Consider the following 13826-nt stretch of genomic DNA (forward strand, 5'->3'; position numbering starts at 1 on the left):
TCGCTGAGTCAATTTTTTTTTTTTTTTTTTTTTGTGAGAGAGAGAGAGAGCACAAGCAGAGGAGAGGGCCGGGGGGGAGAGAGAATCCCAAGAGGGCTCCATGTTCAGCTCAGAGCCCAGCACGGGGCTCAATCCCACAACTCAGGGATCATACCTGAGCTAAAATCAAGAATACATGCTTAACCGACTGAGCCAGCCAGGTGTCCCTATACTGACATACCTTAACCATGCCTTGTTTTGGACATTTAGATTGTCTGCAATTTTTTAAAAAACAAACGTTACTGCTTTTTAGGAATTCATTTTATAAATAATCCATATTTGCCATTTACATCACTTCAGTTTCTTACTTATGCCCCAAAACCATTTAGGTCCACAGCTTTTGTATACAAAATTTTTTGTTCTGTATTGTCATAGCTACCAGTAGGGTGTAGAATTCCAATATGGCTCTAGTTTTGACTATGGGCTTTATGCTTTGGGAAGTATTTTATTATATGAAAATATCTCAATATCCTGCACTGATAAGTAGATTTCTCTTCTAAATCTGATGTGGGTTTTCTCCCTCCAAATGTATTCTCTTTTTATTAAGTTTATTTATTTACTTTTGAGACAGAGAGAGAGAGAGAGCGCACACAAGTGAGAGAGGGGCAGAGAGAAGAAGAAACAGAATCCCAGGCAGGCTCTGCACCATCAGCACAAGAGCCTGATGCATGGTTTGAACTCACGAACTGTGAGATCATGACCTGAGCTGAGATCAAGAGTCAGATTCTTAACCGATTATGCCACCCAGGTGGCCCCCTCCAAATGCATTCTATATTAAAAAAAACACCAAAAAAGCCAAACGAAAACCTGGTTTACTAGGATCTGCAGCAAATCAACACACTAAAACCAATACCTCTTCATGATCTGTTTGCCAATAGCAGTAGACCCAGTGAAACCAAGTTTCCGGATATCAGGATGTTCAGAAAGGCGCTGCCCGGCTATGCCACCTGTAGAATTAGGGAAGAAAACATGAATTAAAACATCATTCAAGTTCTTATGGTGAGAGTGACTTCGAATTCATTGAAGTAGACTTCTAAGCTTTCTTAGTTTTACGTTTTCTATATTAATTATAAACTGAAAAAATCTACATCATGTCCTTCATGCAATTATTAGCCCCCCAAAAGGTGGGTAAGTCTTGTTTTTTTCCTCTTCCAAGGTAATTTTTAAAAATTGAAACAGGCCACCTTACGGTAGTTTTACCGTGTTGTTCAATTTCTGCTCCTCCCACCCTACTCACCCACTATTGTATTTCTATTTTAAGATTGTTAGCACATGGTAAATATATTTACCTTTATGTTAATTATTTGGTAAACTATATGTAGCTTTAATATACTGTAGTTATAAGTCAAGACAAGACTCCAGGGGGAAAATAGCTGCTTAGCTACTCTTGTACTATTCATTAGTTACAGCCAAGTGGGTCCTCTGACGGCTTACCTGAGCCTGGGATAATGTTGATTACCCCCTTTGGAAAGCCTGCTTTAACGGAGAGCTCAGCAAACTTCAAAGCAGTCAAGGGCGTGACCTGAGCAGAGGCAGACCACAGTTACCTTCTCCAGACCCTGTCTTGTCCTTTAGAATAGTATCCTGCTTCTTCTTTCTGGTCGTTTTATTTTTTCTTTTATTTTGACATAATTTCAGACTTACAGTGAAGTTGCAAAAACAGTAAAAAGAGTTCCTATATATCCATCACCCAGATGTCTCAAATGTTAACATTTTACTACATTTGTCTTATCGTCTTTTTCTCTTTATTTTTCTCTGAACTGTGTAAGAGCGAGACATAGATATGCCCTTTTACCTGTAAATACTTTTGTGTGCATTTCCAGAAACAAAGAGCTCTTTTACATAACCACAGCACGAAATCAGGAAATGAACATCTCCTTAGAAACCCTTATTCACCCACCTTATTCAGTTTTCACCAATTGTCCCAGTAATGCGCGTTATAGAAAAAGGAAATCTTAGATCATTCATGGGCTTTCCATGTCTGTAGTCTCCTTTAATCTGGGAGAGTTTCTGAGTTTTCTTTTATATTTCATTTCACTGACATTTTTGATAAGCGCAGGCTAGTTATTTTGGACAATGCCCCTTCATCTGGCTCTGTCTGCTGTTTCCTCATGATTCGATTCAGGTTGTGCACTTGTTCAAGTGCAGGAACTTTGGCAAGAACATCACAGGAGTGATGCTGAGTTCTCAGGGCACCATCTCTGGGGACACGCGCTATCAAATAGCCCCAATATTAGAAATGTTAATTTTAATCATTTGGTAAAGGGGGTCTGCCCGGTTTCATCACTGTGAGTTAGTCATTTATACTTTATAGTTAATAAACATTTTGTAGGAAGAGATTTCAAGACTCTTTAAGTATCCATTTACTCCTCCAGCTCCCATCCACTAGTTTTAGAACACACTGATGATTCCTTCCTGGATCAGTTATTAAAAGGATGGCTGCCAGATGGTGATTTTCTATCATTCCTTCCACATGCATTGGTTGGCTTTCCACTTTAAGAGCTTTCCCTTCTCTGCGGTTAATTAATTAATCCATGTAAATTCATGGATTCTAACTTTATTCAATAAGCTACAGTGTTTTACTATTGTTATTTCTTTTGATGTTCAAATCGTTCCAGATTTGGCTGATAGAAACCCCTTTAGGATAGCTGTTGTATCTTTCTTTTTTTTTAAATTAATTGATTTATTTTAAGAGAGAGAGAGTGGGAGATGGGGAGGGGCAGAGAGAGAAGGAGAGAAAGAACCCCAGCAGGCTCTGTGCTGTCACTGCAGAGCCCAATGGGGGCTCGATCTCATGAACCATGAGATCATGACCTGGTTGAAAATCAAGAGTCAGATGCTTAACCCACTGAGCTGCCCAGGCTCCCCTGTTGTGTCTTTGTAACATGTCCCTATCATTCTTTGAACATTTTCATGCTTTCACTCAATAAGATGTTCCAGGCACATTGTATTTTCCCTGTTTCAGCCATTTCTTCAAGAAGCCCAGATTTCTTTCAGTGAATAATAGTATTTAAAAATTATGATATAATGGGAAATATTTATTGGGTCTCTGTCTCTGGTTCCTGGCACACAGTTTCTAAAACCCTTGGAATCTCTGGTATGAACAGTGTCTTTTGTATATTTATGACATGACTGGTAGCTGGGGACCCTTTGGTAGTTTTAGGATGGAGTCTGGTCACCAGAAGGACCAAGCCATGATTAAACCATTGGAAGTTTCATCCTGACCTTGGGGAGGTAGGTGGGGCTTGCTATTTAGTTCAGTCACCAAGAGAGCTTCTAGGTTGGCAAACGCATCTATGTGATGGGAGGGTGGTACACCTGAACTTCACAGCCTGAGCTCCTGTGCTCATGATCCTTCCAGACCTCAACCTTTTCATCTGACTGTTGATTTTTATCCTTTATATTAGAGTCACAGTAAATAAAGTGTCTTCCTGAATTCCGTAAGCCATTGAAGCAAATCACACCTGAGGAGGGTGTCATGGAAACCAGCTGGTCAGAAGTACAGGAGGCCCAGGGTTCACACCTGCCGTCTGAAGTGGAGGCAGTCTAGTGAGACTGACTGAGCCCTTCACCTGTGGGGACTGTGCTAAAGCTCCAGGTAGCTAGTGTCAGAACTGACTTGAATTGTGGAACACCCAGCTGGTGTCCAGAGAGTTAAAGAATATGTTGGTACGGGGGGAAGAAAAACCCCACACATATGGTGTCAAAAGGGCTGTGAGTAAAAATACTTCAGAATTTTAGAAGCCAAGATCTGGACACTATAGAGGTGTTGTTGCTTCTAGGTCTTCTTGGGAGACAGAGCTGGGGAACAGCTATATGTTCACTCATACATACATACGTCTGTATCTATCTGTCTGTATGTCTGTATCTATCTTCCTACCCATCATCTATCCCCACATATACCTATATCCATTTCTTCATCTCTCTACCTAAATATATATTAAAACCCATGAGTTTCTGAATACCTCCATCCAATATCTCAGGGTTCATTCAATCTTTTCGCCTTTTCATGTGTGTAACTCTCTTCTCCAACACTGAGACACATGGCTTCCAACAGTCACAAAACATTTACAGATTTGCTCAATCCTTAAATGTACAGAAAACAATTTGAGAATTATTAAGCTATGTCCCTATGAAAAAGAAGCCTACTAACTAGAGTTCTATACTTATTTACAGTGATTTTGCCCTTCGACTGAGGGCACATAGTCCAAATGTCTCTCAAAAGTTACTTGGATTAATGTTTCCTCACTCCCCTCAATGGGATCATGAGGGGATTGAAATATGCCATTGAAATATGGCTTAATGTGTTTGTTTTTATTTGTATTCAATTTTAGTGGTTTTGCCCCATCTGGGTTGATTATATTTCTTTTCTTTCTTGGTCTGTTCGTTGTCACAGTGGACTATGGGAAATATGCTTCCAAAAGTGAGGAATATACAAAAGGGACAGTCAGAGAAGTGTCATTCCCTGTTCCCCTTCCCTCTATCTCTTCCAACCAGTCTCCTGATAGCCTGTAGATAATCAACTTCTTTAGTCTACGGTGTCTCCTTCCTATGTTTTTCTTGTTCAAATGAACGGATATGTATCTTCTTACTTTCCCTCATTTTTTACACAAAGATGGCATAATAGATTCTCACTTTTAACATCAATTACAGCAATGCATAACTCAGGAGCAAAATGAAAGTCATTATTTCCACTCTCTTAAAAACCAATGCTGACTAGGCCTTGTTAGTGTAGTCCCAATGAATGGAGTGTGCAGGAAGATTCGTGAAGGTGTGAAAAGAGAACAGTAGAGCTTCTATTTACATATTCTAACAGACAAAGATATGCAGCAAGTCAAACACAACTAACATTTATTATATGGCTGGATAATGATACTCTCACTCTGTCTGAATGAAGGCCAGAAGGTCATGCGTCATAAAGGTATGTCCAAGAAAGAATGGGAATTCACAAGGCCAAGGGAATGACAGTGATTTCCCCACTTGCTCATTTGCTTTCAGAATATTGCCACATGTTGAAGTTTATAGGCCTGGTTACATGGATTCACAGACTATATACTGTTATATATTATTACTGTAGCTAACCCAACGTTCATAAAACAAGTGGCTAAAAAAGAAACTGCATAACAAATAATAAATAATACTACCAAGGCAACAGGCAAACAACAAGCAAAAGGCAGGGCTAACACTTTCCTTCTAGCAACACGTCCACTGCAGTAATCTGGTGAGGTTTAAAGACTGGCGATCTCATTAAACTCAATGAGAAATTGGCCTCAAATATTTGAAATCATCAAGAAGATATCCAAAACGGTAGATTTACATATACTCCAGTTTAAGATGATCCTAGCCCAAAGGGTATATTATTATGACTTTGCATGAAATCACGATTAGAAAGACATTTAAAAACTAAGGACCCTGGATTAATGGTAGTTCTTTTTAAGGAAGAACAAAAAGATTTTTATACCATTAATAAATAAAATAAAACAAATGGTTTTGTCTTTATCTCTTCCCTTTTCATTTCTATTGGCTTGCTTCCATTTGGCTGCTCAGTTTTCCCAGCAGGACTATTGATTTAAATGATATATAGGAAAGCATCTAGCAGTGTTCTGGGCAAGAGTAGATCATTGCTAATGCTCTTATTACATTAATAAAGTGGTTGTAATCTGTTAGACCTGTACCAGTCCAGGCCACAGGAATCTGTACCTTCCTTTCAGGTTCAAGGGAAAGGGTCACCTGATTCACTCCTCTTGACATTCACACAAGGCCTTAATACTGGAAATGGTTTCATACTGTCATTATGTGATAGTATACAATAAAATAAAAAGATATCAGGGTGCCTGGGTGGCTCAGTCAGTTAAGTATCTGACTCTTGGTTTCAGCTTGGGTCATGATCTTACGGTTCATGAATTCAAGCTCTGCACTAGGCTCTGAGCTGCCAGTGTGGAACCTGCTTGGGATTCTCTCTCTCTCTCTCTCTCTCTCTCTCTCTCTCTCCCTCTCTCTACCCCTCCCTCTCTCTCTCAGAATAAATAAGCAAACTTAAAAAATAGAAATAAAAAGACATCTACAACAGAACAACAATAGCTTTGGGTGCTTTATTTACAAGATTAAAATTATCATTGGGGTGCCTGGGTGGCTCAGTTGGTTGAGCGTCTGACTTTGGCTCAGGCCATGATCTCACAGTTTGTGGGTTTGAGCCCCATGCCAGGCTCTGTGATGACAGCTCAGAGCCTGAAGCCTGCTTCAGATTCTCTGTCTCCCTTTCTCTCTGCTCCTCCTCCACTCACACTCTGTCTCTCTCTCAAAAATAATAAGCATTAAAAAAAGATTAAAATTATCATCAATCATTAAACTGTCAGGTTTTTTTAAAGTTTTTTTTTTTTTAATGTATTTATTTTTGAGAGAGAGAGGGAAGGAGAGAATCCCAAGCAGGCTCTGTGCCGAGAGCACAGAACCCAATGTGGGGCTCAATCCCACAAACCGTGAGATCACGACCTGAGCTGAAATCAAGAGTTGGACGCTTAACCAACTGAGCCACCCAGGCACCCATAAACTGTCAGTTTTAAGTTGTAGATGTAATCAGACTGTAATTTCCATGGGAATAGAAACTTTGTGCATCTTTGTCTTACAGATGCCTGACAATTAGCATGCCCTCAATGAATGTTCATAATTTTTGAACATTATATACAATCATTGAAATTCTTCACTACTTAGCACTCTCATAGGATACCATTTAGTGATTTTCAATGCTGATCGTATCTTAGAAATAAATGTGAAGCTTTCAAGCAATACTAGTTCCTCGGCTCCAAACTAGACCAAGTATATCAGCAACTCCGTCAAGGGGGCCCAGGCAGCAGTATTTGAAAATGAGAACTTCAGGTGGTTCTAATGCGTGGCCAGGATTGAGCCCCCCAGGCTAGGTTATCTGCCTCTCTCCACTCTGCGAGCTTCCTGCCGTTCAATGAGTCGTGCTACCTGGGGACATGGCACTCCTGTAGCATGCTGGAGAATTGGTCCTATTTCTGTGGAAGCATTTGTCATGTCTATCACACAAATACATGTGTCTGTGAGTGATTCAGCTCTCAGAAACATAACTTTTAAATATACTTGCACATGTGCATAATGCCATATTTACAACGGTGATAACTGTAGCACAGTTTATAATACCCAAAGGGCAGGGGTGCCTGGGTGGCTCAGTCAGTTAAGCATCTGACTCTTGATTTTGGCTCAGGTCATGATCTCACGAGATCGTGAGTTGGAGCCTTGCCACAGACTCTGCACTGATAGCCAGCTTGGGATTCTCTCTGCCTCTCTCTCTCTCTGTCTCTGTCTCTCTCTCTCTTTCTCTCTCTAAAACAAATAAGTAAGGGTACCTGAGTGGCTCAGTAGGTTAAGCATCTAACTTTAGCTTGGGTCATGATCTCACAGTTTGTAAGTTCAAGCCCTGTATTGGGCTCTGTGCTGTTGGCGCAGAGCCTGCTTTGGATCCTCTGTCTCCCTCTCTCTCTGCCCCTCCCACACACACTCTCCCTCTCTCTCAAAAATAAATAAACATTAAAAAAATAAATAAACATGTTAAAATATGTTTAATTAAAAAAAATTTTAGTGTTTTATTATCCATTTTTGAGAGAGAGAAAAAGACAGAGTGTGAGTGGGGAAAGGGCAGAGAGAGAGAGAAGGATGGAGACACAGAATCCAAAGCAGGCTCCAGGCTCCGAGCTGTCAGCACAGAGCCCAACGTGGGGCTCGAACCCACAAACCATGAGATCATGATGTGAATCAGATGCTTAATGGACTGAACCACCCAGGTGCCCCAATAAATAAACATTTTTTAAGAATGAAATGAAATTGTTTCTAACAAGCAAACCAAGATGGCTGTGGTCACTATGACTAAGTAGTAATGCCAAATGAAACTAATTTCTTAAGTTCTAGAAGAAGAAATAAAAGGAGAGCCGATATATAATGAGCTGTAAATCCTTCTAGAATAATGATCAAGTTTTCTCTGTGACTTATGCACCTCAGAATGTCAACTCCTGGTCACTTTTACATACTCAGTGCTCAGCCAGGTATTAAATTGGCTACCATATTCTTTCCCCTGAAAAGCTACTGTAGCATTAAAAGATTTTTTAAAGAACTCTATCATTTGAATTATTATTTTTTATCATTTTTTGTTATCCAGTATACATATCCTTACAGTTGCTACAATTAGGTATATCCTTTTGCATCCCTTTCCTTCATCTTCCAAATCTTTACAATATTTTTAGTAATTAAAATTTGAATCCCTATATAATACTTTTTCTTTTGATGTCTTATAGTTACTCTAAATAATTCTCTAATCATTGGGCATTTGGAATTTGGCAAGAATTAGATTCGCTCATAGAAATTCAATGGATTTCACCAAGTAACCCTATGCTTGCTTCCCTTGTCATGGAAATTTTAAATCGTGGGGTATCCATGGGGTACATTAGGCAGCCATTAAAAATGAAAATTTAGGGCATCTGAGAGGCTCAGTTAGTTGTGTGCGGCTCTTGGTTTCAGCTCAGGTCATGATCTTGCAGTTTTGTGGGTTCAAGCCCTGCATCAGGCTCTGCACTGACACCGCAGAGCCTGCTTGGGATTCTCTCATTCTCTCTCTCTCTCTCTCTCACACACACACACACACACACACACACACACACACCCTCCTTGCCCCTCCCCCACTCATACTGTCTCTGTCTCTCTCAAAATAAACAAACTTTAAGAAAAATGAAGATTTACCTAATATGAAAAGATGCCCATCCATGATGCCTTTGAAGATGTTACAATATACAATCTCATTTTTGTTGAAAGACATAATGTTTATAAACATGTATCTCTGTTTTCAAGTAAATAGGAGAGAATGAGCTTCAGCTCTGGCTCTTTGCATCTCACCTGCGCTGGCTTGAGCACTAAGGTGTTGCCTGCTGCCAGACACGCGGCGCTCTTCCACGCCAGCATCATCAGTGGGTAATTCCAGGGGATGATAATGGCACAGACCCTGCCGAGGCAGAAAGATGACATCTTTAGTTGTCTCCAACCGACACAACTCACCCCAGTTACCCACGCGCTCTCCTTGTCTCACCCAAGAGGCTCCTTCTTGGTGAAGGTCAGATTGCGATTTGGACGGGCCTGGTTGATTGGAATGGTAGAACCCTAAAGAGTAAAAACGAAGGTTGATACTTATTTCACTAATTGAAATGGGTAAATCCAATCTCAAGGAATCCACTTTCTGCCCACCATTATTACTTTTTCTTAGCTGGTATAAAAAGGCAGTGTTCAATTTATAAGAATATATAATATATAAGAAATATATTCATACCAGAAAAAGGAACTGGTATTTCTTTCTGGAGAGAATGTAAGACACAGGAGAATAAACATAATTTTATCTATCTATCTATCTACCTACCTACCTACCTATCTATCTATTAAACATAGTTCTAATTTAGTTACCTCCATTCCCAACTTCTTGCCATGGCAGAGAATATTAATTGTGTACCCAATAGCCGTTCTTACCTCTGTCCTTATATTAATAATGGTGATATGGTTTGTGAGTTCGAGCCTTGCATTGGGCTCTGCACTGACAGTGCAGAGTCTGCTTGGAATTCCCTTCCTCTGTCTCTCCTTCTGCTTCTACCCCACTTGCGTGCTCTGTCTCTCAAAAATAAATAAGCTTTATTTTAAAAAATTGTTTTAATGCTTTTATTTTATTTCTGAGAGATAGAGACAGTGGGATCAGGGGAGAGTCAGAGAGAGAGGGAGATACAGAATCTGAAACAAGCTCCAGGCCCTGAGCTAGCTGTTAGCACAGAGCCTAACGCAGGGCTCGAACCCACGAACTGTGAGATCATGACCTGAGCCAAAGTTGGACACTTAACCAACTGAGCCACCAAGGCGCCCCAACTTTATTTAAAGAAAATAATGGTGAGGGGCACCTGGGTGGCTCAGTCAGTTAAGCATCTGACTTTGGCTCAGGTCATGATTTCGCAGTTCATTAGTTCGAGCCCCGCGTCAGGCTCTGTGCTGACAGCCAGAGCCTGGAGACTGCCTTGGATTCTGTGTCTCCCTTTCCCTCTCTCTGCTCCTCCCCCACTCACACTCTGTCTCTCTTTCTCAAAAATAAACATTAAATTTCTTAATGTTATTTATTTCCAATTTTTTGTAATGTTTATTTTTGAGAGAGAGAGAGAGTGTGTGAACCGGGAGTGGGGGAGGTGCAGAACGAGGGAGTCACAGAATCTGAAGCAGGCTCCAGTCAGAGCCTGATGCAGGGCTCCAACTCAGGAGCAGTGAGATCATGACCTGAGCTGAAGTCGGACGCTTAACCAACTGAGCCACCTANTAGGGCAGACAGGGATGGTCAATGGAAGATGTAAGCACCAGGCATTGGAAGGGGAATGCTCTTTACAGTAGGCTGGCTCAGCTCTGACACAGGCTCTTTTACCTACCCGCCCCCCTTCTTCCTGCTCAGATTGTCACTGAAATGTCCGATACTGCAGTGGTTACTGTGAGACCATGAGACTACCTTAAGGGTGCAGGTTATATGGTACCTTAGTAGGTCTGGTAGAGAGAGAGAGAAGGAGCCTACGTGTCATATACTAGCCCTGACTACTTGCCTGTGTGCCCCTTGAAAATGAGGTAAAAGTGAGGTTCATACTTGAGTATCTGTTACGTGCAGCCCAACTTAATCCCAACTAACTCACAACAGTTTTCAACTAAAGTGATTCATTTGTTTGCCACACATGATAGTATTGCTGTTACTAATTACAGGTGACCATCTCTCATCCAAAATCCCTGGGACCAAGTGTGTTTTGGGATTGAGAATTATTTGAACTGTAGAGCTATTCAGAAATATTTGAACTATAGTTCAATTATTTGAACTACAGAACTATACAGTTCAACCTTTTATATCGTGCATGTACCTTATGTCATATTATTTATGACTCCCAGTAGGGGCTGGAGTAGCTAGCTCCCCATAATCAAACACATGAAAATTAGAATATTTATTTAATGAAGCATATGAATATTTCCTCTAAGTGAGATAAATATAAATTACAAATAGAGTCATGTTGGTTCAGGTCAGCTTTTGGCAACAAATGAGTTTGAGCCACTCAAGCCAATTAATGGTTAGGTTTCAAGTATTTTTTTTTTTAAGTTTATCTATTTATTTTGAGAGCCTGTGTGGCTGGGGAGGGGGCAGAGAGAAAGGGAGACAGAGAATCCCAAGCAGGCGCCGCACTGTCAGCACAGAGCCCAATGCAGGGCTCCAACCCACAACTGTGAGATCATGACCTGAGCCAAAATCAAGAGTCAGATGCTTAATTGACTGAGCCACCCAGGCATGTCAGGTTTTAGAGCTCTTCGGATTTGATAATAAAGGATAAAGTATGGACCTGAATCTCCACTATGAAATACTTAACATCCGTATGACTTAGTCATTGAAAAATAATAAAGTCTACATTTATGCTCAAGTCCTAGTCTGTTGCAAACTTGTTTCCAAGCCTCACTACCTGACCTGCAGGGTATGTATTATTGTGACCATATTACAGATGAGGAAGGGAAGGCTTAGAGAGAGCAAATAACTTGAACAACATTAGCTGGTACGTGCAAATCTGACACTTGGACCCAGGTCTCTCTTACTCTATGTTAATCATGGTCACAGCAACTCACCCAAATAAAATACTGTTTCCCAGTCTTCTTAGCAGATAGAGAAGGCCAATAGGAGACATAAGTGCAAGGGAGGTTGGGAATGCTTTGTAAGCTCTTTTATCTTCCTATCCCTTCCCCACTTCCTCCTTCTTGTGCCCAGCTAGTGCTGCAGTGGTTGTCATGAGCCTATGAGCAGCACGCACACTGCTCTGTGGTATGAGCCTTACCTTTACCCTTCATACCCCCGGTGCTGGGGTCAAGTGCAGCTGCCCACTTCTCATCATACATGTGCTATTTACTTTCTTATGATAAATAGAGAAAGGAAATATTTATTGTACCCATGTCTCAGAAAACGATTTTTCTTACACCCAGCCTACTTAGACAATGTATGTTAGCTCTCTGGCTTTTGTAGGCATTTGAGTTCTCAATCTCTCCATGACACCCTAGATGTCCAGACTACCAGGTGCCTGTAAGAGATATGATAGTAAAGTACAAAACACGTCATGAGACTTTAGTTCAGAAAATCTTGAGTTCAAATTCTAGCTCTATGGTTTACTCGCAATGTGACCTTACGTCAGTCATTTGCTGTCCTCAAGCCTCTGTTTCCTTACCTGTAACAAGGGACAATAGCTATCTACCTACCACAGGTGATTGTTACAAGGATGAGACAAGAAAACCCAAGAGAAGCCCGTAAAGCAGTGTCTTTACAAACTATTGAATGTTCAGCCCTTTTCCTTTTGAAATGATCTCTGTGGAGTCAAAGAACATTTGTGCTCACCTGAATTTTGTCACACCAGCCAGCAAAATATCTGAATGTTTGCACAGACATTCCAATGTGAGTCTTCAGAGCCAGGGTATAGACAGCCCCTGAATCAAGGGCTTCGATGGTGGCCAGCTCCTCCTGGTTCTCTTCCAGTAGGTCTGCAAGTCTGTATGGTCAGGGAAAGGAGCTCATTCAATGAATATGGACTGAGCACCTCTTATCTATAAGGTACCATCCTGAGGGCTGAGAATTCAGAGGTGAACACACAGGACCAGGTCTTTGTCCTCACAGAGAGTATGGTCCAGCAGGGAAGACATTAAACAAATCATTTCATAAGTAATTTGTTTCAGGAATTACAAGAAAAGAAGCAGAGGGTGTGGGAAGCCTGTACCATTGGCCTCATCAATGTATAAGAAACAGAACAGTGGATGAGCCCCGGTAATAGGAGGAGATCAATGACAGAAAACAGTGGGAATGTGACTAGTTCACGAATATGCAAGGAGATGTTAGAGAGTACAACCCATGAGAATCCATGAACACGAGGCTTTCTTGTTGGTATAGAAATGCTTCCAACGCTAACTGAAGAGACAAGATAGAAATACCCGGGATGAATTACAGACACTACGACAGGTTTCTGGTAGGTGCCTAGTTTCTATAGGAAGATAAGTATAGGATTGTCTCGTGACTCTGATATAGTCGAAACTCATCCTGTGTTCCCTTCACCATTTGTTTTCTTTCCATCCCTCAATGGTTTGTGTGTTGTTCCTTTTGGACCTTTCTAAAGTTGGGCTCGAAATCGCCCTCCCCTCAATGTTTCTTCCTGATCCTGCTATAAGGGATATTTTGACCAAGGTCAGCTATTTGGCTGTAGGTAAGTAGAAAAGAGAATTTATGTTTGCATCTAATTCATCTTGGCATACTTGGTTACCAATTTATAATACTTTCTAGTATTTTTAAATAGTATTTATAATAGTATTATATTTATAATCGTATTTATAATACTTTCTTATTATTTTTCTTCCTCATTCTTCCTCCCTACAGGTCAGGCTGATTTAAAATTTGTCATTGAAAACAACAAAGTGCTGCGTATTTCCCATTTGCTTTTCTATATCTATTCTCCCTACTGCTCTGTGACCTTTATAGACTACATCACCTGGCTCCCGTGCTCTGTCCCCGGGCTTGACTACTGAGAGGCCAGTGGACAGCACCCCCAGAGGAGAAGGTGATTGGGCATTGCGTTGCCCAGCTCCCCCACAGATGGCTCAGCAGCTGCCCCCAAACCACTGCAGTGTGGTCTTTGACAGCCACGGATCTTGCCACATCGCACCAGTAGCCCCTTCCACTGTCTTATCTTGGAGTAGTA

General features: G+C 40.9%; 1 protein-coding gene across 1 annotated transcript in view; it reads right to left on the reverse strand.

The window, feature by feature from the left end:
* The window catches only part of ALDH1L2 (aldehyde dehydrogenase 1 family member L2), a 63642-nt gene that overhangs the window by 15374 nt on the left and 34442 nt on the right, over positions 1–13826 (reverse strand). The window contains exons 15-19 of the mRNA XM_077761959.1: positions 12479–12629; positions 9137–9207; positions 8947–9052; positions 1474–1561; positions 893–986 (exon numbers count right to left, since the gene is read on the reverse strand). Coding sequence (XP_077618085.1) covers positions 893–986; positions 1474–1561; positions 8947–9052; positions 9137–9207; positions 12479–12629 — 510 coding nt within the window. The remainder of the gene's footprint in view (positions 1–892; positions 987–1473; positions 1562–8946; positions 9053–9136; positions 9208–12478; positions 12630–13826) is intronic.

This window comes from Crocuta crocuta, unplaced genomic scaffold, assembly GCF_008692635.1.
Source record: "Crocuta crocuta isolate KB4526 unplaced genomic scaffold, BGI_CrCroc_1.0 scaffold193, whole genome shotgun sequence".
NCBI classification, from domain to species: domain Eukaryota; kingdom Metazoa; phylum Chordata; class Mammalia; order Carnivora; family Hyaenidae; genus Crocuta; species Crocuta crocuta.